Source organism: Hyla sarda, chromosome 10 (assembly GCF_029499605.1).
Source record: "Hyla sarda isolate aHylSar1 chromosome 10, aHylSar1.hap1, whole genome shotgun sequence".
Taxonomy (NCBI): Eukaryota; Metazoa; Chordata; class Amphibia; order Anura; family Hylidae; genus Hyla; species Hyla sarda.
Window position 1 is genome coordinate 4,127,940 of NC_079198.1, and position 27,545 is coordinate 4,155,484.

Here is a 27,545-nt window from a genome sequence, read left to right on the forward strand (position 1 = left end):
GGGAAAGCTGTGTAACAACCAGTATGACAGTAATGACTCTATGGGAAAAGCTGTGTGACAACCAGTATAACTGTAATGCCTCTACAGGGAAAGCTGTGTGACAACCAGTATGACTGTAATGCCTCTACAGGGAAAGCTGTGTGACAACCAGTATGACTGTAATGAATCTATGGGGAAAGCTGTGTGACAACCAGTATAACTGTAATGAGTCTATGGGCACATGTGGGTGACAACCAGTATAACTGCAATGCCTCTATGGGAAAGGCTGTGTGACAACCAGTATAACTGTAATGCCTCTACAGGGAAAGCTGTGTGACAACCAGAATGACTGTAATGAATCTATGGGGAAAGCTGTGTGACAACCAGTATAACTGTAATGAGTCTATGGGGAAAGCTGTGTGACAACCAGTATAACTGTAATGAGTCTATGGGGAAAGCTGTGTGACAACCAGTATAACTGTAATGAGTCTATGGGGAAAGCTGTGTGACAACCAGTATAACTGTAATGACTCTATGGGGAAAGCTGTGTGACAACCAGTATAACTGTAATGCCTCTACAGGGAAAGCTGTGTGACAACCAGAATGACTGTAATGAATCTATGGGGAAAGCTGTGTGACAACCAGTATAACTGTAATGAGTCTATGGGCACATGTGGGTGACAACCAGTATAACTGTAATGCCTCTACAGGGAAAGCTGTGTGACAACCAGAATGACTGTAATGAATCTATGGGGAAAGCTGTGTGACAACCAGTATAACTGTAATGAGTCTATGGGCACATGTGGGTGACAACCAGTATAACTGCAATGCCTCTATGGGAAAGGCTGTGTGACAACCAGTATAACTGTAATGCCTCTACAGGGAAAGCTGTGTGACAACCAGAATGACTGTAATGAATCTATGGGGAAAGCTGTGTGACAACCAGTATAACTGTAATGAGTCTATGGGGAAAGCTGTGTGACAACCAGTATAACTGTAATGAGTCTATGGGGAAAGCTGTGTGACAACCAGTATAACTGTAATGACTCTATGGGGAAAGCTGTGTGACAACCAGTATAACTGTAATGACTCTATGGGGAAAGCTGTGTGACAACCAGTATAACTGTAATGCCTCTACAGGGAAAGCTGTGTGACAACCAGTATAACTGTAATGAGTCTATGGGGAAAGCTGTGTGACAACCAGTATAACTGTAATGACTCTATGGGGAAAGCTGTGTGACAACCAGTATAACTGTAATGACTCTATGGGGAAAGCTGTGTGACAACCAGAATGACTGTAATGAATCTATGGGAAAGGCTGTGTGACAACCAGTATAACTGTAATGCCTCTACAGGGAAAGCTGTGTGACAACCAGTATAACTGTAATGACTCTATGGGGAAAGCTGTGTGACAACCAGTATAACTGTAAAGACTATCAATGGGAAATGATGGGTGACAACCAGGATGACTGTAATGACTATCAATGGGAAATGATGGGTGACAACCAGGATGACTGTAATGACCATATCTAGGGGATTACAGGACGGTTCCGGGTCATCCCGGAGTATGTGCACATTAGGGTATTTACATGAGAAGCCTCCCCCAGCTCGGGGTGTACTGCGCCTTTAAGAGCTGTGAGGGGCGGGGCCAGCCGCGGCATGAATGAGCAGGAGCCGCGCGGTGCTGGGGACAGAAGTGCTGGAAGTTCAGAGGGGAGAGAAGGAGGCGCAGCCCGGACCATGAGCCCCCACATACCCGGAGCCCTGCTGGTCCTCCTCACCGGACATGTCCTCCTCACCATCCAGACCACCGAAGGTGAGTGCGGAGCGGACCCCTGGATTATTCCGGATTGTGGTGCCCGTGCGGGACCTGCGGAGCCCCAGCGCTCTGTATAGAGATGATGGGGCCCCGCTCTGTATAGAGATGATGGGGCCCCGCTCTGTATAGAGGTGATGGGGCCCCTCTATTATTGGTTGTGGGGCCCCGCTCTGTATAGAGGTGATGGGGCCCCGCTCTGTATAGAGGTGATGGGGCCCCGCTCTGTATAGAGGTGATGGGGCCCCGCTCTGTATAGAGGTGATGGGGCCCCGCTCTGTATAGAGGTGATGGGGCCCCGCTCTGTATAGAGGTGATGGGGCCCCGCTCTATATAGAGGTGATGGGGCCCCTCTATTATTATAGGTAGTGGGGCCCCTCTATATTATAAGTGGTAGGGCCCCGTCCATCAGCAGACTCTAAACACAGGTGGTGGGGCCCCTCTTTCTACTTATAGATGCCGGGGCCCCGTCCATCAGCAGCCTCTATACACATCAGTACATAGGGGGCTGTGATCGGGTCCCTGGTGGACTGGACTTTGGGCTGTGCTCTGGGGCTATACCTGGCACTTGTTGGTTTGACATTGTTATGGGGTAGTTTGGTTTCTGTCAGCTGGTATAGCTGGGATGATACTGTTATGGGGGAGTATGTGGTGGTCTGGTGAGAGGGTACACGTTATGTGACATTATTGGGGGTCTTTAGTGAACCAGTGCAGGACAGGTTGGCATTGTTGTGGGGGTCCATGACAGGTTGGCATAGTTTTGGGGGTTATGATAGGCTGGCATTGTGGGAGGCTTTCATAGGGTGGCATTGTTGTGGGGGTCTCTGAGCTGTCATGTGCTGGGCGGACACTATTGTGGGGTCTGGTGAGCTGGCACTGGGTTAGCGGAGCGCACACACATATCGTTGGCATGCTGTATGTTCCCACGCAGCGGTGACAGGGTTAATTATCACCTGTTTTAACTATTTCCTGGCCTCTACATTAAAACTGGTGATTCAGTAGTTACCTGAGCCAAACCCCAAGCAGCAGAGTAATCCCGCACGCTGTGGGCTGAGCGAGCGGGTGACTTTCCCAGGACCGGAGCTGCTCATCCTGCAGCTGTTGTCTGGCACTTGTGGTTCTACAGAGCAGCTGTACATCCTATTATATACAGCAGGCAGGTAGTGTCTTGTGTGGAACCACAAATCCCAGCATGTATATGTATTTTATATACTTTTATTCCTGTCCCCACGACTTCTCACTCTGATCTCTACACATAATGTTAATGAGGATGAAGCGATGAGATCAGATATAAAGGTGTAAGATGTGCGGAGCCAAATATAGAACTCGGGGCCCCGCAGGGATTGGGGGGGGGGGATGCCTGGTTCATAGGCTGGTGGTGCCGGGGGAGCTCCTGTGCCAAGCAGCAAACCTCCCAGGCCTTTCTCTGTTGTAGAGCCGTTGATCCCAGGTGTGTAGATTGTCAGCTCTGTGGGTCAGGGGTCTCCTAATCAGTATGGCTCTGTATACAGTGGGGGTCAGGGGGTGCAGCGCCCCTCACAGTCCCCCTCTTAATGCCGCTCTGTTCCCGACCTCTCCGCACACAATGGCCTCTTGTGTCCGGCGTTTCACGCTGCGGTTTTGCAATTTTCCTTCGGTCCCTTCACTTTGATTGTGAGTATAAACTGTGACGGTGTTACCGGAGCGGCATGTGACTGTGGCGCTGCAGACAGGAGACGGGCGCCACCGCCACTTACATAAGGTCCCGAAGCTTACAGTCTAAGGCTATGTTCACACAGCATACAATTGGCTAACACTCATGGGGGGAATTTATCAATGGTTATGGGGGGGGATTTTCGCACATTTTTCTGTGTTTTGCGCAAATATGTTCAACTTTAATTCATGAATTTTAAGGTGAAAAAAATGTATAAATACAACCCCCGCCCCCATCTGTTCTAGTTCTCGTGGCCTGATCGGAAGCTCCCCGCTAATCGGATGTGTATGTGATTGTCGCCACCATGTGACCATGAACTTTTATTCCACGTTCGCCGTCCTATGGCTGGATTTACTCCATACTGTTGTTAGGAAACCATAGGCATGGTGGCCTCCACTAGGGCATAGGTCTCCAAACTGTGGGGCTCCAGCTGTTGCAAAACTACAACTCCCAGCATGGCCAGACAGCCGTTGGCTGCCTGGCCATGCTGGGAGTTGTAGTTTTGCAACAGCTGTGGGCCCACACTTTAAAGACCCTCAGTTTGCCTGTAGCACAATGCCTCCTGACTAATGCCATGTCCTGGAAATCCGGGCACCATGAGGCCACTTCTCTGGCATTCGGGCCGGAAATGTTTTGTGAAGTCACCGTAGAGATCGGGGTGCGGCCCTGATTCACGCTGAGGAATGTCGAGCCGCTGTCAGCCACATCTTCCCTCCCCCCTGTGGTCATAAAGGTGTAAACCCAACCTTTGTATTCCCAGCACCATAAAATGCGAGTATAAAACCTCTGGGGCCCGGACTGTGGCCCTTGCTGACTGCACCCCTAGAGCAATGGTCTAGGGGTGCGAAACTACAACTTGGCTGTCCGGTTATGCTGGGAGCTGTAGTTCTGCCTAAAAGTGTGTATACAACCCCAATCCAGGAGTCTGGGAAAGCTGGCTGCAGAGCGTTATGGTTGCCACTTAGGTCACCCAATGTTCCCAAAACCAGATAAGGTCCCTTTCACACTACTGTTATGACACGGTAGTGCTATGGCCGCCAGGGAGAATAGCAGGAGAAAAAATACAGTTTGCGCCGTCTTTTTCTCCCGCTGAAAAATAGCGGAGCCAGACGGACCCCATTGACTATAATGGAGTCCATCAGGACCCGCTGTTGCCAGTTATGTCCCGTCAAAATGACGGCCGTCAAACTCTAAAAAAATAAAGGAGACAGAGTTTGACGGCCGTTCTTGGTGGGGCGCTGCGGTAGTGTGAATGTAGCCTGAGGCAGTTTTTTCCCACCAGTGCACCTTAGCTGTTGCAAAACTACAACTCCCAGCATGCTTACAATGGACAAAGTCATCAGGGGATGCTGGGAGTTGTCGTTTTGTAACAGAGGGAGTGTCACAGATTAGAGATCAGTGGTCTCCAAACTGCAGCCCTCCGAATGTTGCAAAACTACAACTCCCAGCATGCCCGGACAGCCTAAGGCTGTCCGGGCATGCTGAAAGTTGTAGTTTTGAAACAGCTGGAGCCGTACTGGTTGAGAAACACTGTTATAGATACATGAGTTTTGATCGATCATGGCATAGCAAGGAGGAGTAGGTGCTGTCCTGTGATTGGCCAGACAACTAAGGGAAGTCCTGTGTGAGAGTTGCAGTTTTGCAACAGCTGGGGGCACACTAGTTTTGGAAACACTAAGTTAAGGGCTCCCGGACTTGTGTATTACTTGTGACCCTATTCTTTTACGTTTTACAATTCCCATAATTCCCGTAAAGACGCGACTGTGAAAGTTATAAAAAGCCGCAGCTCGGACGTTGTTCATTGTGATGTGTCCATCAGGGGGCACTGTTTGTTGCCTAGATGCCTCAGCAGAATTGTTAGGATATCGGAGAAGGTGTTTGGGAAAATCTCCTCTCATCCATCTCCGGCACGGACAGTTTGGCGCGGCTGAAGCGATCGGATTGCAGAAAACGCTGTTGTGTTGGCCGGACATGAAAGCTTTGTGTGATGTAGAACGTGAGATTCTAGAATGATGTAAAGTGGGGGAGGCGGCAAGAATTGCAGGTGTTTAGATTAGGGATCGGCCGATAATCATGATTTTGGGCATTATCGGTATCGGCAATTACCTTGCCGATAATGCCCTGCACCGCCCCGCCGCGACCGTAAAAAAACGATATTGGTCGATCCCTAGTTTAGATTCCTGCACAACCACTGATGCATTTCAAGATCAGGCGCTACAGATGACGTATCACCACCTCAGCTCCTGTGATATTGTTCCTAGATTGCAAGCTCTGTGGGCTCAGGGTTTCCTGTCTGTTTGTATTCTGTAGATGGAAATTGCAGTGATGATGATGATGATGGGAGTTTGAGTCAGCTGTGGACTATGCTGGGTTTGTCGCCCGTGACGCGCTCTTCTCGTATGTCTCTTATTCATTCAGTAATGAGGTTCATTCACATTCCTGCCGCCCCATTCATGTATAATGACAGGGTGTATATGGCCTCTCATCCGTTTACTGCCTGAATAGTGGCGGGGGAGCTGCGTACCTGCGGCGGGGGAGGGGGCGTCACTTCCCGGGGGATGAAGACTTTTTACCTTTTTTAATGATAATTACGATAGGAGTAGAGGTGTCGCTCATCCCCTGACTGTAGACTTTTCAGGAAAGCTACAACATGACATCCCTGTACTATGAATAACACTGTCAGGGGATGGTGAGAGTTGTAGTTTTCCAATAAATGGAGAGCCATAAGTTAGAGATCAGTGCCCTTCCCTATACCAGTGCTCTCCAAATTGCGGCCCTCCAGATGTTGCAAAACTACAACTCCCAGCATGCCCGGACAGCCGTTGGCTGTCCGGGCATGCTGGGGGTTGTAGTTCTGCAACATCTGGAGGGCTGCAGTTTGAAGATTACTGCCCTGTACAACAAGCATTGCTGACATGGCATGCTGGGAGTTGTAGTTTTGTAACATCTGGAGGACCGCAGTTTGGAGACCACTGCCCATATACAATGAGCAATGCTGACATGGCATGCTGAGAGTTGTAGTTTTGCAACATCCGGAGGACTGCAGTTTGAAGATCACTGCCCTGTACAACAAGCATTGCTGTATAGAGAGGGAGAAAAAAGAAAGATGGAGGACAGCGCCTCGTGTAATCCTGTGCGTACAGTAAATGTATGGTGAGCTTCGGGATTAAGAACTCTCACCTGATAGGTCTAGGCCATAGGCATATCACCCCTGCATTTGGGGTATTCCTGGGATTACAGGCCGTAGGAGCTTGACCGGGAGCCGTGGCAGCGGTTCCAGTATTAAAGGTATAAAGAAAAAAACTCCCAAAAGTGGCGCTATCCCATATAAAGTAAAAGTGACTAGTGTGATTAACACAGCTGTACATCCATAGGCAAGACGCGTTTCGGTTATAAGCTTACCCTTTCTCAATTGCAGATGTAAGGTGTGAGCAATACACAGCTTCTATAAATATTCAGAAAAGACCGCCAAAGGAAAAGGGGGCGTGTTAAGCCCGACATACTCCGTGAAGATAGTTAAAACATACATAAAAAGGAAAAAAACATATACAACCCAATTAATAAAAATAGATTGATAGGATATTTTTCTGAATATTAATAGAAGCTGTGTATTGCTCACACCTTACATCTGCAATTGAGAAAGGGTAAGCTTATACCCGAAACGCGTCTTGCCTATGGATGTACGGCTGTGTTAATCACACTAGTCACTTTTACTTTGTATGGGATAGCGCCACTTTTGGAGTTTTTTTTCTTTATAACAAGCATTGCTGACATGGCATGCTGAGATTTGTAGTTTTGTAACATCTGGAGGGCCGCACTTTGGAGACCACTGCCCTATACAATGAGCATTGCTGACATGGCATGCTGAGATTTGTAGTTTTGTAACATCTGGAGGACCACAGTTTGGAGAGACCACTGCCCTATACAATGAGCAATGCTGACATGTCATGCTGGGAGTTGTAGTTTTGTAACATCTGTTGGACCACAGTTTGAAGAGACCACTGCCCTATACAATGAGCAATGCTGACATGGCATGCTGGGAGTTGTAGTTTTGCCACAGGTTGGAGATCACTTCTCTATGCAATAAGCAATGTTGTCAGGGTATGCTGTGAGTTGTAGTTTTGCAACAACTGGAGAGCCACAGGTTGGGGTACAGTGTTATAGACTGTCCTGACTTAGGATTGGGATGCTGTATGCTGGTCCAACCATGATTGGTGCTTATTGGTATCATCCAACATGGCGGTGGAGACGTGTGGAAAATCTACCTTATACCGTACGTGTCATGTGATAAAGAGGGATGATTGACAGGTCCCTGCCCGGGGATCATTGTCTTGTGTAGTAACCACTTCGATAGCCACGACCAGAAAGAACAAGACCCCCCTATAACCACAGGCCACGACGTCCCCTTTGAAGACAGGTGACTGGGCAAAAGAACCAAATCCTTCTCATCCAGCTGATCGGGATAAGGCCAACAATTTAGGAGAGGCGACCACCTACCCGTGTGCGGCTCCACAGGAGGTCGAGAGTAACATACGTGATCAGAGGAACCTCCGGGATTATCTGATCAGAGAGGTATGAGACATGCCGGGGCCTGTACAGGGCGGGCGACACCGCTGTTCTTCCTGCCCGTGACATGGATGGAAGCTTTGTATTGTGTTTGTGGTGAAGTCACCGCATGTGAGGGGAACGTTTCCTGTGGGGATGGATTTGTTTTTTTTTTTCTGGGATCAGTGTGAGGATGTGGGGGGGTCCCGGAAGGTCGGCGACTACGAGCACCTGTCAGGCGGTGTATGGGAACACGTTTATCATCCATTAGAGCAGGCCTTAAAGAGGTGCCCCATCTCATACAGTGATGTTCTCTCTCTAGGACAACTTGTGGCTGTTGCAAAACTACTACTCCCATCATTCACTCACATGCAGTGTTTTGCAACAGCCACGAGTTGGGGAAAGTCTAGGATGTGCCATCAGAGCACGATTCGTGGGGTGTGACATGCGGAACCTCCACTGACCTGAGAATGAAGGGGGTGCAGAGCTGACTGAATGGCGTTGGCTGCAGTTCCCTGTTGTGTTTTGGGGGTCGGTGGGGGCGCTGTTTACCCCTTCCAAAGGTCAGATCACAATTTTACACCATCACTACAGATGAGTCTTTACTACAACCCACTAGTGCCGTGGTTTGGTTTTGGTGGTCCGGTGATGTTCATGGGGGGGGCGGTTGTCACACGTTAATAATCGGCCATTTCTTCCAGCAAAGGACGCATGATGCTTCATCCCGTCCTCGGCTCCTCTACGCACTCGCTTGACGCTTTCTCTTTCTTCCCACGCCTTAGCAGGTGAGAGATTGTGCAAATATCTTGTGAAGTCCTCCGCCTGTCATCCACGTGAATCACGAGCTGGCGAATGTGGGTGACAAGGGGCAGCACAGGATGGCATCAGCCCATACAGTGTGGGTGGTCGGGTGAAGTCGTGGGTGTCTGTGCCCAGGCGGTGAAGGGCACACAGCTCCACCCTGCACCCGCTCTCCTCCAGCACTGTTTGCATTGTCACTGTTTATCAAGGGAGGGGGAGCTGGCACCGGAATGGGGAACGCACCTGACATTCCAGGGCTATACCGGAACCACGCTCCAAAGTGCTTCCGATTAGTGCGGATACACATATTTAGGAACAATATCTATATATACTGCAGCATTTTGCAACTAGTGTGCCTCCAGCTGTTGCAAAACTACAACACTCAGCATGCCCGGACAGCTGTTGCATCAATGCATTTAGTTTCTGTAACTGGGTCATGTGATCACCAGTCTGACCCACAGAAAAATCACAGTGCTTAATGCAGTTTTTTTCCCCAACTAGGTTGCCTCCAGCTGTTGCAAAACTACAGCACCCAGCATGCCCGGACAGCTGTTGCATCAATGCATTTAGTTTCTGTAACTGGGTCATGTGATCATCAATCTGACCCACAGAATAATCAGTGCTTAATGCAGTGCTTTCCCAACCAGGGTGCTTCCAGCGGTTGCAAAACTACAACACCCAGCATGCCTGGACAGCTGTTACATCAATGCATTTAGTTTCTGTAACTGGGTCATGTGATCACCAGTCTGACCTACAAAAAATCACAGTGCTTCATGCAGTGTTTTCCCAACACCAGGGTGCCTCCAGCGGTTACAAAACTACAACTCCCAGCATGCCCAGACAGCTGTTTCATCAATGCATTTAGTTTCTGTAACAGGGTCATGTGATCACCAGTCTGACAGAACTGATCACCAGTCCACAGAAAAATCACACTGCTTAATACAGTGTTTTCCCAACCAGTGTGCCTCCAGCTGTTGCAAAACTACAACTCCCAGCATGCCCGGACAGCCTTTGGCTGTCTGGGCATGCTGGGAGTTGTAGTTTTGCAACCGCTGGAGGCACACTGGTTGGGAAACACTGATCTTGGATCTCAGACTTCCCCTGGTTGTTGTCTGTTCAGATGGGGACGTGTTGGTAGTTTTCGGTTTTATGGCGTCTGCTCCGTTCGGAGGGGGAGTGGGTGGGGGTACGTTTTTGGCTGGAGCGGAGAACCTGATCTCGGTGATTCTTCTTCCAGTGAGTCAGCTTTTCTGATGCTCCCTGCCAGATGTTGAGCTCCACAACCTGCCCCGAGATTCCCTCGCTGACACGGTTATTGTGCCCACGGAGGTGGTTTTGGCTCGTCGTCGCAACGCCCGTCTGGACATGTGATTAAGAGTTATTAAAACTGTGAAGGAATGCGATGGAATGGAGGGGGTTACATAACCGCACAGCTGGCTTTGATTAAATCCTATATCGGGCATACAGGCCGGGGGTAATGCTGGTACTTGTAGTGATCTTAGCCATACCATAGTCTCTAGTCTACTTCTAATTTGGTATTCACACGAATATAACATTTAGACCTTCATAAAAAGTCCTCTTAGAATCTTTGTTAGTTCTCCGGTCTGTCCAGAAGACAAACAAATCCTAGCAAAATATTAAGAATTCAAAAAAAAAAAAAGAGCAATATGCATTTCTGTCTCTAGGGGCGCTGCAGGAAAAGGTTTCATCTTAGTTTGGTTGTGGACGGGCTCCATCTTGTTGGTATGACAGTAGTTAATATTGCTATCCTCTCATTCTGGCCTTAATTGACATTTATCTGTCTGATTCCTATAAATGGTCTCCCCCAATGCAGATTATGGTTTCCCCCGTCCCAGATTATGGTTTCTCCTGAATCCCAGATTAGGGTCTCCTGAATCCCAGATTTAGGGTCTCCTGAATCCCAGATTATGGTCTCCCCCGTCCCAGATTATGGTCTCCCCCATCCCAGATTATGGTCTCCCCCGTCCCAGATTATGGTCTCCCCCGTCCCAGATTATGGTCTCCCCCATCCCAGATTATGGTCTCCCCCGTCCCAGATTATGGTCTCCCCCGTCCCAGATTATGGTCTCCCCCGTCCCAGATGATGGTGTCCCCCCGTCTCAGATGATGGGGTCCCCCGTCTCAGATGATGGGGTCCCCCCTGTCCCAGATGATGGTGTCCCCCCCCCTGTCTCAGATAATGGCCTCCCCCTTCAAAGATAATAGTGAGACCAACATCCAGTATTGAAATTATTTCAAATTTATCAAACTTCTCCACTCTATACTTTTATTCCAGAAAATTTCGATTTTGTTCCGGTGGGAAAAAAAAACTCCTTTTTTTTGTTTAATGTTTTTCCCCAATTTTTTTTTTTTTTTAATTTTTACAAAATAGTGTCCAGTCCTATCTCTGTTTCTGACCATCTGCTTCTTCTCCTTCTTTCTTTCAGTCATGCTGCTGGATTTCGAGAAGATGAAGGGAGAGATCGGCTGGCTCACCAATCCGTTTGGCAAAGGGGTAAGTAGACCGTTCCCATGGATGCCGTCCAGTTATATTATTTTTGGTTGCCCTTCAACCTCCTATAGGGACGAGGACCTGTGTTTGTCTTTCCAGCAGCCCCGACCATTCACCCGAACTCTTTCCAATGGTTGCGTGAAACGTGTTTGCCGAGTTTAATCATTAGCTGGTTAATCCCATCGTTGTTAATGTTCAGGGCTGACCCAGAAAATAGTGGCCACGCTGCGTGTACAGGACTATAGAAAGTCTCATTACGGTATAGTCATGGTCTCATGGAGAGCGGAAACTTAGTGCCCCATGAATTGTTGTTCCTATGGGGTGATGTGAGGGGGTTTCTAGCATCCAGGCCTTAAAGGGATATTCCAGGAAAAAACTTTTTATATATATATATATATATATATATATATATATATATATATATATATATATATATATATTCTGGCTCCAGAAAGATAAACAGATTTGTAAATGACTTCTATTAAAAAATCTTAATCCTTTCAGTACTTATGAGCTTCTGAAGTTAAGGTTATTCTTTTCTGTCTAAATTCTCTCTGATGACACCTGTCTCGGGAAACGCCCAGTTTAGAAGAGGTTTGCTATGGGGATTTGCTTCTAAACTGGGCGTTTCCCGAGACAGGTGTCATCAGAGAGGATTTAGACAGAAAAGAACAACCTTAACTTCAGAAGCTCATAAGTACTGAAAGGATTAAGATTTTTTAATAGAAGTAATTTACAAATCTGTTTAACTTTCCGGAGCCAGTTGATATATAAAAAAAAGTTTTTTCCTGGAATACCCCTTTAAGGCCTATAGCAGTGGTCTTGAACCTGCAGACCTCCAGATGTTGCAAAACTACAACTCCCGGCATGCCCGTACAGCTGGGAATTGTAGTTTTGCAGCATATGGAGGTCCGCAGGTTGGAGACCACTGGCCTATAGAGTAGATCATGAGGGGTCCCAGCAGTCAGCGCCAGCACCACCACCACGTGATCAGCCTCTTATCCTCTATCCTGTGCATGGGGGATGCCTTTATTTCCCCTGGAGAACCCCTTTGAAAGCAAACACCGCCTTTTTTCATTATCTGGCAAGTACAGGATGTCACAGGTGTATGACCTTAACACAACATTGCTTCAGAAATTTCTGCTGTGTCAGTGGGTCTTGTATGCATCTGTTTTAGGTGGAGTTACCCTTTAAATGGTTGCAGTTAGATTAATACCCAGAATCCTCCTGACAGACTGCTGTCCGACATGCAAACACCTGCTCTTTTTTTTTCTCTGGGGAGAAGGGAATAAAGGGGTTAGTTGATATGATGACAGCCATGATCCCAGGGACTCCTCCTAATCCGCCACCACTTAGCGCCAGCCGTGACCTTGCAGGGTCAAGTGGTCGCTCCCACATGTGGCAGATCCTTGAGGATAATACCAGGCATCTTATTAACTATCGGGCCTGTAATTACGGTGTTTGGCCTTAAGCTCTCGAGGTAATTGGGGCAGTGGACGTGGGAAAGTCGCTGACCGTGAATTACCACGGCCGAGCCGCTGGATCAGGGAATAAATTCTCCAGACGGCTGGGAACTTATGGCGGCAGCTGATCAGGATCAGATGCCTCTGGCCAGAACTTGTGACATTAGTTTAGCATTGTCTCATGTTCTTCTGTTCTGTCTCTTGCAGTGGGATCTCCTACCGGACTGGAGGAACGGGAGCGCCATCTTCATGTATACCGTCTGCAACGTGCAGGAAGGGGAGCAGGACAACTGGCTGCGCACCAGCTGGATCTACCGCAGCGAAGCGCAGCGCATCTTCATTGAGCTGCACTTCACCGTCCGCGACTGCAACAGCTTCTCCGGCGTTTCGGGAGCTTGTAAAGAGACTTTCAATTTGTACTATATGGAGTCAGACGTGGACGTTGGCATCAACTTCCAGAAGCGACTCTTCCGTAAGATCGACACGATCGCCCCTGATGAAATCACCTTGCAGGATGACATTAACACCCGCAACCTCAAGCTAAATGTTGAAGTCAGGTCAGTGGGAAAGCTGACCAAAAAGGGATTCTACCTGGCCTTCCAGGACATCGGCGCCTGCGTGGCAATTCTCTCCGTCCGTATCTACTACAAAAAGTGTCCAGGGGTTGTACAAGGAATGGCGCTGTTCCCGGAGACTGTCGCAGGTGCCGACTCCCAGTCCCTGGCAAAGGTTACAGGAAAGTGTGTGGAAAACTCTGTGCCAATTGGAGGAGATGATCCCAGCATGCATTGCAATACAGATGGAGAATGGCTTGTGCTCATTGGACAGTGCGTCTGTGAGGCTGGATACGAGAAAGTGGGAAACAAATGTCAAGGTAAAATACTGTATAATGTTATAATTTATTACTAAACTAAAACAGCACAGAAGTCTGACAAACAGCATAGCTGCCAACCTACACTGCATAGCTGTCACCTACAGTGGCACATTACTAATCTGTTCTACAGAGCTGAAATCATATTCTGTACATGTGTAGTCAGAATAGTGAGTACAGCTCTGGAGTATAATACAGGATATAATCAGGATCAGTACAGGATAAGTAATGTAATGTATGTACACAGTGACCTCACCAGCAGAATAGTGAGTACAGCTCTGGAGTATAATACAGGATATAACTCAGGATCAGTACAGGATAAGTAATGTAATGTATGTACACAGTGACCTCACCAGCAGAATAGTGAGTGCAGCTCTGGAGTATAATACAGGATATAACTCAGGATCAGTACAGGATAAGTAATGTAATGTATGTACACAGTGATCTCACCAGCAGAATAGTGAGTACAGCTCTGGAGTATAATACAGGATATAACTCAGGATCAGTACAGGATAAGTAATGTAATGTATGTACACAGTGACCTCACCAGCAGAATAGTGAGTGCAGCTCAGGAGTATAATATGGATGTAACCCTTGAGTATGGGGTGTCAAGACTTGAGATTTTAAAGAGCTACAAGATGATTGATCACACAGATTAAGAGTCTCTGTGTGTGGATTATATGTCTCCTTGCCCTCCCGGCTGCTTTTTGTTCTCGGATCAGAGGTAACTTAAAGAGTAACTCCAGTCACGCTCCGGCGGCGGAATATCTGTTTAAATATTTGCGGCAATAAGGATACGGATTTAGTAGAAGTCCTCTAGACTTGCAAGGGTCTTGTGCCAAATCTGAATCCTGATCACTGTAGTATCGGGCTACAAAGGTGCAGCGAAAATTTAAACGGATATCCTGCCGCTGGAGCGTGACTGGAGTTACGCTTTAACTGCACAATGTGCGTTTATCTTAATCAAGACAAAATGGCAGAAAAGAGGCGCTGTGGATATGTAGATACATATGTGAGATACATTTGAGGTGATGGTGGCCGGATGCACAGTGCTGGGTTTTTTGAGGCCTGTGAGGTCTGTCATTTCCTGTGACTTTAGGCAAATCTCCTCATTTACCTTCCCAGGACCCACATGCAGGGAAGAGCTGGCGATGAGAGGGGCCGTCTCCTCCCGCTCCGCCGGAGATTTGTCAGAAGCCTGGACGTAATGAGACTTTTATTAGAACCAGGTTGTCTGTCTGATCCGAGCGCAGGAGGAGCAGACGGGAACCGCAGGTGTCGCTCCACCCCGGGATCTCTGCTCAGTTATGTCAGGAATGAAGAAGGGCCAGAAGTTGTGTGGGGGAGACCCCGCTAGGAGCAGGAGACCCCCACTATACACATCAAAGGATCTGCCGTATATATCGGTATCATTAGGTCACTGCAGATCTTCAGATTCGGCCTCTTCCCGCTGCTCCTAGAATCTAATAAAGCCGCTTTCTTGCGAGGCCCCTTGGGGTTCATGCCCCTCGCTGAGTCAGTACGTGCTGGCGCGGTCTGCAGAGAGGTGACCCTGGGTTCTGGGAACGCAGCTTTGGAGCTAGATTGTGTTTATTTCTCTGTGGTCAGTACACATTCCAAGTTCCCTCGCCCCCGGGACAAACAGACGTGAATTCAGAGATTTTTTTTATTTTTTTAAACCAACTTTTCTTTGGGCCTTAATACGCTCCTTTTATAATTGATCTTAGAATTATGCGTCTCCTGTGGTTGAAGTACGCCTGTGTTGATCAGGAAGTCTGGTTGGCATCTCCTTAGGACAGTGTTTCCCAACCAGGGTGCCTCCAGCTGTTGCAAAACTACAACTCTTAGCATGCCCGCACAGCCGTTGGCTGTGCGGGCATGCTGAAAGTTGTAGTTTTGCAACAGCTGGAGGCGCACAGGTTGGGAAAAAAAAACAGGTGCATCGGTGCCAGCAGGTGATCCGTCCTATTCATCTCTCATAAGCCGTGGGAACAGGGTGGCGATGTCAGACGGTGACAAGGCAGGGAGCAACTCCTCGCACCTCTCGGCCCCATCATCTCCCATCAGATGTCAGACCTTCCGAAAATTATATTTGGCGACAGCGTCTTCGCCTCGGCCGTATTGGATTTCACTTCCGAAGATTTATGGACGTGTGTGGAGAGGAGCTTGGCCGCTCGCCAGGATAAAGTTCAGCAGCCGGAGAGGGGGGGGGGATAAAGGTGTTAATGCCTCCGTTATAAGAGCCCCTGTCACCAGCTGAAGCGGCCATCTTGTCAGAGAATGTCCCGAGGCCACAGTCTTAAGGCATCATAGCAATTTCCTTAAGCTGTCAGTATGGAATAGGGGGGATACTTCATATACTTTTGGCCTCTGGTCCAGTTCAGGTGGGGGCCACTGTGATGTCCACCAGGAAATTACTCATGTGATCGCTGGCCGTGGCGGTGCGATTTGCACTTGATGGAGCGGGGGGGGGGGGGTTGTTCCCGGATAAGCGCGAATCGCAGAAGGAAACGCGGCTTCCTCTTAACATCCTGAGGTCAGCAGGTTCACAGCAGCTTTTCATCCATGTCAGGACGGGAACCCCTCAAATCGAGCAGCAAACAGGATGATGGGAATTGTGCGGGATATCCGATGTGCGAGATGCTGGAATTTCGTACCGGTTCAGAAGCGACAATGGATCAGAGTCCAGGAGAACACGAAGCTTCACTTTTAGGGGAAAAATACGAAAATCTGATGTGTATATATAGTGTCTGTGCTTCTCGGCTCTGTGGGTTCACAAGGGGTTAATGCCAGGTTCCTTCAATGTGAACAAACACCCGTGCCTTATTAAATAAGGAAATTCTCTTTCCTCCGCTCCTCTGTCAACAATTTAGCAGATTTTATCATCTGTCCCATGTGATGTGTGGGTGCGGAGGGAGCTGTGGGCCAAAAAATACTCAAAAACTGTGGTTGTCTGGGTTGCCTACTACAACTGGGGGGAGCGGCTGTATGTAAAGCAGTGGGGGTTGGATTGTTTGGGGGGGCACACATGTTTTGTCTAGCTTCAGTCTATTCTCCAGTCTCTGTGGGGGGGGTTGCGGAGGTGTCTTGTACTGAGTTATCACTATCTCCACTTTCTGTTCTTACAAATAAAGACGTGCCTGAGCTGACGACTTGGATTCCATTCAAGATTGTTCATGTTCTCGGATGAAGAGCCAAGGCTGCCATAAACTTATCTCCCCAGCTGTGAGTGTGGGGGTGGTGGTAGGGTAAGTCTTGACCTTGATGCCCAATGTTGTAATCTAGTCTTCTTCATGCACCCTGCTCCCCCGCAGCTTGCGCACTCTGCGCCAGGTGCCAGCTTATCAGTACAAGGACCCTTGGGGCCGCAAGTGGCATCGCCCCCATATACGATAAATCTCCAGCTGCACATGGAACAATAGGGCCTTTACCTACAGAGAACATCCCTGCTCCCCCTGCACCAGGTTTACACTGTGGCAGTGGGTGATACGGGGGCAGCGGACCAGGCCCAAGGACAGGATTAACATTCTCTATGTCCGACTTGGTGTTTGGCTTCTATATAACAAATTGGAGTCAGAGGTCAATATGAGAAAGTGGAGGGTGGGGGGGAGTCGGGGCCCCAGGGGCACTAGATCTTTGTACACTCCCCTACTAGCTGCACCAGCCATGTCTTTTCCCTCGGGCAGGGAGAGGTCACACTATGTACCTGTCAGAGGGGATTATCCCAGACAATTGTCAAAACATTTGTTTGAAGAGCTGTCTCTCTATTGCTGCGTGTCCCTGACCCTGAAGGTGAGGAGTGCGGGGTCCAAAGATTAGGGCGCAACATGCGAAGGGCCATGTTGGTGTTAGGGTTCAGGTCCAGGGATGATCAGGAAGCTCTAATATTTGGGGTCTCCTGCTGTTGCAAAATGTTCGGGCATGGTGGGAGTTATAGTTTTGCAACCGATTGAGACACTGGGGAAACACTGCATTAAGCATTGTGATGGTGATCACGTGACCCAGTTACAGAAATTAAATGCATTAATGCAACGGCTGTATGGGAATGCTGGGAGTTGTAGTTTTACAACAGCTGAACCCTTGTTGGGAAAGCACTAACAGATGAGCTGTGATGTCATGAGCCCCCCCCCCCCCTCCTCCTCCTCGATTGAAGTGTAATCTCATATAATGGTCCTCCAGATCTCTGCCCGGCAGTGTGTTTGTCCAGAGCCCGTGCTTGATGTCTTGGGACGGTTGCCAGGGCTGGTGCCCGTTTTGTTGGGCGCTCAGTGTGTCGCTGCTATTTGTTTTTAATGCAGGTTCCCACCCCCCATCTTAGTGGAGCGAGACCCTCCGTCCTTTGATGATGTGGGTTTTGTTTTTTTCCCTGGGACAAAGCAGCCGTCTCTCTCCAGCCATTTCCCACGGACGCGGCCGCCTTGGTATCAGAATGTCTCCTTTTTGAGGCTGTGCTGTGCCCCGCTCAAGTCCTGGGGGGCCCCCCGCTGCTGGCAGATGCTCCGGGCCCCTCCTCATTTATTCCCCTCATTGTCCCACAATCCATTCAGCCGCTCACAATGGCTCCCGCTCGCTCTGGTGCGGAGATTGTTCTTTATGTTACTGCAGCCAACAAGCCGGGTCAAGAGTTTCCATTGACCTCCATCAATCTGTGCTGGGAAAGCTGAGTGATGGGGCGGGGGTTATGGTTATGGTTTATCTCCTCCATCTTGTCTCTTTAGATTTCTGCCCTCACTGACTTTGCAAATTAATGGGACATTAAGGGGATTTCTGACAAGTAGTCTAAAGGAAGCCATAACACCAATCCAAGATAAGAGCCGGGGTCCAGTTTCCCTTTTGCACTACTTTATCCTCTTTTGCACCACTGTTATCCCCCGTTGCACGTTATCCCATGTTGCACTGCTTTATGCCCCTTTTGCGCTAGTTTATCCCTTTTTGGGCTACTTTGTTATCCCTTTTGCACCAATTTTGTTTAAATGTTTTATCTGTTATCGATTCACGGCCCAAAAATTCAATCCCTTTTAGTGTTTCCCAACCAGTATGTCTCCAGCTGTTGCAAAACTACAACTCCAAGCATGCCCGGACAGCCTTTGGCTGTCCGGGCATGCTGGGAGTTGTAGTTTTACAACAGCTGTAGACACCCTGGATGGGAAACACTCCCCTATTACATGGTTCTGAGTGTTATTTTCAGCCACTTGCACCCTTTATCGGGGTTGTCACTCTTTCCCGGGCTCCTGACTTGCATTGATATGGGTGAGAGGAATGTCTCTGGTGCTTCCCTCATCTCTGTTCTGCCCGTCCGGTTTCCTCTGATTTGAGTTTTTGTTTCAGGCAGGAAACCTGCATTTATTTTAAGGACTTAAGCGGCCGCTCCTCCTCCCGGGTGTTCATAGAGAATGGAGGAGGGTGGGGGCTGGGACGCCGTCTTCTCCCTCTGATCTGCCCCCTCTACTAACTCTAGGTTGAGGACGTGCAGGTATTTTACTTGGCGATTGACCCTCATTGCTATGTACAGGGTGAGGGGGTTGAGGGTGCTGACATTGGTGAATTAGGGGGGGTAGGGTACATAAATAAAGAAGCCGAAATGTGTCCTGGGCCCATAGTCTCTGCCGGCCGCAGCTTCGCATCTGTTTCTTATTTGTGTTATTTTGGCTTCTATATTTTGCAGCCGTCAGGTTCCTATAAAAGCATAGTTAAACCTCGCAATTGCGTTTACCTGTCTGGGTTGCGCATTATATTCCTGTCATAAAACCCCGGCCGACTCCTGGAGTACCGAGCCGCCCTCACATCTATGTTTTTACGACCCTCCGAGCCGCTCTCTGCGGCCTGATTGTTTGCCATTTTCAAAAACTCCTGTCTGAAGAAAAGCGGAGAGCGCCGGGCCCCTAAGCGCCGTATCGCAACCGCAAGAAGGTCTCAGGTCGAAGAACTGGTTCAACCGGATGACTGGGCTCAGAGCTGCGCCTCTTGTATGATGACTGACAAGAACCCGATCTTCTGACCCGCTGAGCTGCCGTGGTCATGCAGCTCTAGAAAGGCGCTATGTGTCGTAACCCACAATATCGATGAGAACACAAAATCCACATTTCATCATTGCTGTATAATATGCAGGTTTGATTGCCCTGTCACCACCTATTGATATACTAAACAGTAGTATACATATACACCATACACATTGCTGCCATATTCTGTGTGCAAAGGTTTTCTGTATAAATACATTACTGATCCTGAGTTATATCCTGTATTATACTCCAGAGCTGTACTCACTATTCTGCTGGTGAGGTCACTGTGTACATACATTACATTACTTATCCTGTACTGATCCTGAGTTATATCCTGTATTATACTCCAGAGCTGTACTCACTATTCTGCTGGTGAGGTCACTGTGTACATACATTACATTACTTATCCTGTACTGATCCTGAGTTATACCCTGTATTATACTCCAGAGCTGTACTCACTATTCTGCTGGTGAGGTCACTGTGTACATACATTACATTACTTATCCTGTACTGATCCTGAGTTATATCCTGTATTATACTCCAGAACTGTACTCGCTATTCTGCTTGTGAGGTCACTGTGTACATACATTACATTACTTATCCTGTACTGATCCTGAGTTATATCCTGTATTATAGCCCAGAGCTGTACTCACTATTCTGCTGGTGAGATCAATGTGTACATACATTACTGATCCTGAGTTATACCCTGTATTATACTCCAGAGCTGTACTCACTATTCTGCTGGTGAGGTCACTGTGTACATACATTACATTACTTATCCTGTACTGATCTATATATCAGAATGTTAACTCATCTGAATCTCTTCTATGCAGAGTGTAAGGCTGGATTCTTTAAAGCTGAAGCCTCTAACAACCCCTGCCAGCCGTGCCCCGACCACACTGAACCCTCTACTGAAGGTGCAACTTCCTGTCATTGCCAAGATGGCTACTTTCGAGCTGCTCTGGACCTGATCTCTACTCCGTGCACAAGTGAGTAGTGGGCATCCTAGCTGTGTGATGGGGACATGGTAACTCTTTATGGGCATCCATCCTAACTGTTCGATATGTTTTAGGTTCCCCTTCAGCTCCTCGTGACCTTACGGTTGTTGGCTCAGGTTCCAAGATAATGCTGCACTGGTTGCCTCCCAGTAACAATGGAGGTCGAGAAGATATTAACTATGTAGTCACTTGTGAACAGTGTTTGCCTGAACAGGGAGAGTGCCAGCCCTGTGATACCAACTTACGATACTCTGAAGACCCTCTCCACCTGATAGGAACCTCTTTGACAGTCAGCGACCTGGAGCCTCACCTGAACTACACATTTACTGTTGAGGCCAGAAACGGAGTGTCCAGCCCAAGATCTGGCCGCAGCTACACAACGCTGCGCGTCAGCATCAACCAGACCGGTAAGCAGGCGTGAGGCCTCTTACACTATGTAGATAAATGTGGTGATGAAGTTGTGAGACTGATCTTACTTATTGTTACTTTTAGAACCACCTAAAGTGACTTCTGTGAACATGGACAGTCGCAGCAAGAACTCTCTGAGCCTGTCGTGGTCTGTGTCTCCTCGCCAGCAGAACAGGATCCTGCGCTATGAAGTAGCCTACAATAAAAAGGTAAAGTATCATCCTAAGTATCGTATCGACCTGCTCTGTCCATCCAAGTGTAACGTTCTCATTAACCTCCACTGTTGTTCCTTCTACAGAATGATGAGAAAAGTTACACCGTCCATCGATGTGAGGGGAACTCCGTAACACTTTCAAAACTCTCCCCAAGCACGATATACATTGTCCGAATCCAAGCCCAAACTCCTGAAGCGGCAGGGACTTACAGCATGGAGTACGAATTTGAGACCCTCCCTGATGGTGAGCACCAATGACTTCTGAGCTGGAGGGCCGAGAGGGTCACCTTGTTGGCTGAACACTCATCATGAACCTTGACTTCTCACAGCAGACTGTTTGTAACACTGTATCCAGTCAATATTAACAACCTGAACTCTACACTGATACATCTTACCTGCACTGATACTTGGTAACAAACTATCAGGATAGGAAGGAGATTTGTGCTGCTGTGATTATGTTACAGAACATTGTCAATACTGATACATTGTTACAAACCCTCAGTTGTATGATCAGGACTAGATGAGAGAGGTTGGTCCCTTCTGGTTGCTTTCAGTTAATTGAAAAAAAAAATCTTGGCTCATCCAGATGTCTATTAAAAGTAACATAATTCTTTGTTCGGCTGGACGGGCACTATTAAAGGGGTATTCTAGTGAAAAATATCTTATTCCGTATCCTCAGCAAAGGGGATAAGTATCTAATGGAGAGGATTTAAGTGCTGGGACCCCCTACAAACTCCAGAACAGGGTCCCAGCTCTCAAAGAAGGTTCCTTCTGTAGACTGCACATGCTCTGTTCACTTCTATGTGTACAGCACTCGGGCATCTCTGGTGCTCCCATACAAATGAATAGATCTTGTGCTGCCTACAGCACGTTCTTTCTCTGAGAGCCGGGGCCCTGTTTTGGAGATCGTGGTGGGTCCCAGCGGTCGGATTCCCGATACACAGGATATGGGGTTAGGATCTGCTTTCCTAGAATGAACAGGAAGTTGTTCAGTGAAAAAGAAGTCCCACATCTCATGTTTCTTGGTTTTGCGGTTTCCCTTACAGAGCCAGAAGGTGCGAATCAGACGGCCATCATCGCAGGGGCAGCGGCTGGCGTGTTCATCATTATCTTGGTGATAGCCTTTGTGATATTCATCCATCGCAGGTAAGCAGTCTGCCTCTCTTCTTTCATACATAACACTTCTCCCCTTATTCTTTTCTTGCCTTCTCCTCCATGTGTTCACCTGTCGTTCTTTTCTTATTGCAGCAGAAGAAATGGTCGCAGTCGCCAGTCCTCTGAAGACGTCTACTTCTCCAAATCAGGTAAGTGGCGAGAAGTTTTCTTCTACTTTTCTACTGTTCGTCACCTTCTTCTCTCATGTTCCTAATTTTTCTATATTTTGCTGCAGAACAACTGAAACCTCTAAAAACCTATGTAGACCCCCACACGTATGAAGACCCCAACAAGGCTGTGCTGAAATTTACCACTGAAATCTCTCCCAATGCTGTTACCCGGCAAAAAGTTATTGGAGCAGGTAAGAATCTGGTTGGGGCTAATAATATATAAGTGTATAGAGCAGTGGTCTTCAAATTATGAACTTCTAGATGTTGCGAGACTACAACTCCCAGTATGCCCAGACAGCAGACATGATCAGACGGATGCATTTACAACTCAGCAGTGCATGATGGGATCTGTAAGTGTCTTGTCAGTGCACGGCTGACTGATTCCAGGGGGCAGCCAGCAGAATTGTGACCGCAGCTCTGGATGTCACTGAGGCATAAGGAGTGATGTGCTGAACAAGCAAATGTAAATGTTCAGTCTGTATATTGCATTTAGGCCTCATATAGTCTCCAGGGTCGTGTCATGGACGCCCTGAAGGTTTAGCTTAGATTAATATGCAGTAATCTTTCGTGCAGGGGAATTTGGAGAAGTTTACAAAGGGATCCTCAAGCTGCCCGGAAAGAAGGAGACTCCTGTGGCCATTAAAACTCTGAAGGCCGGGTACACGGAGAAGCAGCGCATAGATTTTCTGAGTGAAGCCAGCATCATGGGGCAGTTCTGTCACCACAACATCATCCGCCTGGAAGGAGTCGTGTCCAAATGTAAGAAGATCTCATGTCAATATGTTCAGGTCCATGTATTTGTATTTGCTTCTTCTGAACCGAACTTATAGATGTTTTCTGGCCACCAGATAAACCCATGATGATCATTACTGAGCACATGGAGAACGGGGCCCTGGACAAGTTTCTGAAGGTAAAGGAATCTGCTGAGGTGTGAGGTGCTGGGGGGTCTATATTATAATGTCATTGTACCAACGACCAAGGGACAATGCCCATCAGACATCTTGTCGCTATAGATGTTTTTTCAAGATTGTGGCTGATGCTTCTGTTCTTCTCTTTCTGCAGGACAATGATGCAGAGTTCAGTGCCATCCAGCTGGTGGGCATGCTGAGAGGAATCGCCGCTGGCATGAAATATCTCTCTGAAATGAACTATGTTCACCGGGACCTGGCGGCTCGGAACATCCTAGTGGACAGCCAGCTGGTCTGCAAGGTGTCAGACTTTGGACTTTCTAGAGTCTTGGAAGACGATCCAGAGGCCACGTATACAACCAGTGTGAGTATACAGAGAGCGTCCATACATAGCAATTCAGGATCGGGGGCTCAGAGTGTTGTAACCCTGTGGGGAGATGTATGACAAGCCTTGTAATCCACCATCCTGATCCTTTAAGTAAACGTGTGAATATTTCAGATTTCCCCATGGGATTTGGATTCAGCTTGTTTTGGGATTAGATTTGTTTTTCTTGGGTGTGGAGACTTTCTAGAGGACAAGCCATTGTCTGATCATGGGGCGTAGAAACTTGGAGATGTTCCCTGAGACTCACCCTGCTCTTCTCATGTAGGGTGGCAAGATCCCGATCCGCTGGACGGCTCCTGAAGCCATCTCCTATAGGAAGTTCACATCTGCCAGCGACGTGTGGAGCTATGGCATCGTCATGTGGGAAGTGATGTCTTATGGTGAACGGCCCTACTGGGAGATGTCCAACCAGGAGGTAGGCACCAGTCCTCTGCACTGGATCTTGTAGACTCTTGAGGTTTATGTAGGTTTGTTGGCTGATGTGTTTAACCAAACCCCCCATGCAGGTCATGAAGGCTATTAACGAAGGATTCCGGCTACCGGCCCCTATGGACTGTCCTTCCGCTATCTACCAGCTGATGATGCAATGCTGGCAACAAGAACGCAACCGACGGCCCAAGTTCCCAGACATTGTCAGTATTTTGGACAAGCTGATCCGGGCCCCTGAATCCCTGAAGACATTGGCTGACTTTGACCCAAGGTGGGCTGTCCTTCTCCTCCTCTTCTTACTCCTTGCATTGTTTCTTGTACTGTTCGGCCATGTTCACATGACAGGAATGTCTGCGGGAAAATTCTGCATGAACATTTAGCAAATTTGAGTGCACATTAACTTCAATGGGGATTTCACTGTCCCATTTACACAGCGGACATTCCGCATTCCCCAAAATTATAAGACGTGCCTTTAAATTTTGCAGAATTCCGTTCCGTTGAAGTTAATGGGAATTTGAGCGGAATCTGTGTATTGAAAGCACAGAAATTCGGCTGGAGCTCTGCTTAAATTCTGCTAAACTGTGAAAAATCCACTGTCTGCTTTTCTGAGCAGAATTTGAGTGAAATTCCGTCATGTGAACATAGCCTTACTCCAGGTCTCTTCGGGGAGATTTATTAGAACCTGTCCAGAGGAAAAGTTGCAACCAATCAGATCGCTTCTTTCATTTTTAACAAGACCTCTGCAGAATGGAAGAAGCCATCGGATTGGTTGCTATGGGCAACTTTTCCTTTGCACAGGTTTTATTAATAAATCTCTCCCTTCGTGCTCTTACACTGACTTTTACCCCTCAGCCCAGCAGGGCCTGTGCTAACAATGTGTGTAACCCTGGACTCTGCTCTCCCCACAGGATCTCCATCCGCCTGCCCAGTACCAGCGGCTCTGAGGGAATGCCCTTTAGAAGCATTGCTGAGTGGTTAGAATCCATCAAGATGCAGCAATACACAGAGTGCTTTATGTCCTCACAGTTCAACACCATGGACAAAATCATCCTGATGCACCGGGAGTAAGTACTTCTCCAACCCCCACACCCCATCTTTCCTCCCCCTGCCCTTCCACAAGGAAATTCGGAGGTGATTCCTCTTGCAGCAGCCTCCCATTCATCTCAATGGGAGGCCGCTGCTCAGGTCATATGTCGGAAGTTCTGCCACAGAAGGAATGGGATTCTGCTGAAAGAATGGACATGTTCATCCTTATGGCGGAGTATGCCCGGAAAATCCATTTTAGTCAATTTTGGCATTTATTTTTGCTGCAAATAGGCCCAGGTTTACCGAGTAAATTCAGAAAAGAAATTCATATCCTGAGGGGCCCTTTCACACCTTGGAATATCCGTACGGAAAAAATCTTGAGTGGCAATTCTGTGGGTGGCAGGCGCCAAAGCAATCTGGGACTGCTCAGAAATCCGCCGTCTCTATAGACAGCAGTTCATTTCTAAACAGTGTGTCTCCAGCTGTTGCAAAATTACAACTCCCAGCATGCCCGGACAGCCGTTGGCTGTCCGGGCATGCTGGGAGTTGTAGTTTTGCAACAGCTGGAGGCACCCTAGACTAGAGACACTGCAATAAGCACTGTGATTTTCTGTGGGTCAGACTGGTGATCACATGTCCCAGTTACAGAATTTAAATGTATTGATGCAACGGCTGTCCGGGCATGCTGGGATTTGTAGTTAAAAACATTGGGAGGCTGTTGCAACAGTGGAAATTCCGCCATGTGAATTGGGCCCCTTTAGAGTATGTTAAAATAGTGTAACAAATCCTCAGCTGTGAGAGGAACTGGGTCTGGAGAGGTTGTCAGCTTCTGAATGTAAAAAAAAAAAAAAAAGTTTCCAGTCACTGACAGGAAGCAAAGCTCCTAAAAACTGAGATAAAAATTAAAAGAAATACGAAGTTTATTTAACCCTTTATTACCGATTTTGTTTTTACAGTGATGTCAAGCAGCTGGGAATCCGCTTACCAGGACACCAGAAACGCATCGCCTTCAGTATCCTGGGGCTGAAGGAACAGGCCAGCCAAATGGGCATCCCCATCTAGGTGCATGAAGAACATGGGGGGGGGGGTCTTTAACCCCGTATGACTTATGACCAAACTTTCCTCAGACAGCGGAGAGCAGCAGGGGCCCCGGCGGACATGGTGCAAGACCAGGACACACACGTGCTGCTCCGAGGGCCACCCTGGTGCTCTTTTGGTTCTTGCTTTTTCCTCTGTGGTGCTGATTTTTGCCAGTTTTGGAGCGCAGTGGGGTGAGGCGGGAGGTGCGTCGTGTCTCAGGGGGGACCCCCTTTACATCTTCATATTAGGATCTCCTATGACGGCCGACCACCCCACTGATTGTATGCGGCTCCACTGACTGCAGAATGTGCTGTTTTGCGGAACATGAAAGCACTTTTTTTGTTTTTTTTTTTAACTTTTTTTGGTTGGTTCTATAAATATAGAATTTTACATTTTCGGATAAATCACAATGTTCGGCTACTGGGCAGATCCCACCGCGGCCCCCCCGGAGACAGACATCTGGCCTGTTATACAGAACACCCCCTTCGGGCATTGATGGATAGGACTGGTTGGCGTTGGTTTCTTTGTGTCTGTAATTTACATTGAACAGAGGAGCCATGGACTTGTGTTTTTTTTTTTTTTTTGATGTGCAGCCGCGTTGCGGTGACACGGTACGAGCCGGGGGCCACATTTCAGGACCACAGATGTGATGGTTTGCAGTGTGTACGCTCAGTCCCCCCCCCCCCCCCCCCCCCCCATCCTCATAAAGACTGCAGAGCCCGATGCTCCTTCCTCCACTCGCCCCGGATCCCGATCACACATCTGCTCCTTCCTGATATTGTGCAGGAAATTGCACAGTGTTTTATTGGGCCCCCACATCGCCCCCCGCCTGGAGCGTATATAGCACAAGCGCCATCACTGCGGCCTCCGCTGCGGGGCCTCCCGGCCTCCTCTACAAGTGCCTGATGATGATGACGATGATGATTTTTTTTGTTTTCTAACTTATTCTATGTGCCTTTTTTATGTATTGGCCTCTCTTCGCTCAGTGTTAATGCTGTACATTTGTTATAATTATTTATTTTTTTATATTTATTAATAGGTTTTTCTGAATGCTGGTTATAAGAGTTGCTCAGAAATAAAAACCTGCACAATA

General features: G+C 48.0%; 1 protein-coding gene across 1 annotated transcript; it reads left to right on the forward strand.

The window, feature by feature from the left end:
• Positions 1–1,385: 1,385 nt before the first annotated feature.
• On the forward strand, positions 1,386–27,545 carry EPHA2 (EPH receptor A2). The gene is made up of 17 exons (XM_056543561.1): positions 1,386–1,795; positions 11,282–11,349; positions 13,017–13,683; positions 20,513–20,668; positions 20,752–21,084; positions 21,170–21,294; positions 21,384–21,543; positions 22,346–22,445; positions 22,548–22,603; positions 22,690–22,815; positions 23,198–23,383; positions 23,473–23,534; positions 23,687–23,896; positions 24,183–24,332; positions 24,424–24,617; positions 25,255–25,410; positions 26,329–27,545. Exons 1-17 carry the CDS (start codon positions 1,639–1,641, stop codon positions 26,432–26,434), a joined length of 3,012 nt encoding a protein of 1,003 aa, XP_056399536.1. The 5' UTR covers positions 1,386–1,638; the 3' UTR covers positions 26,435–27,545.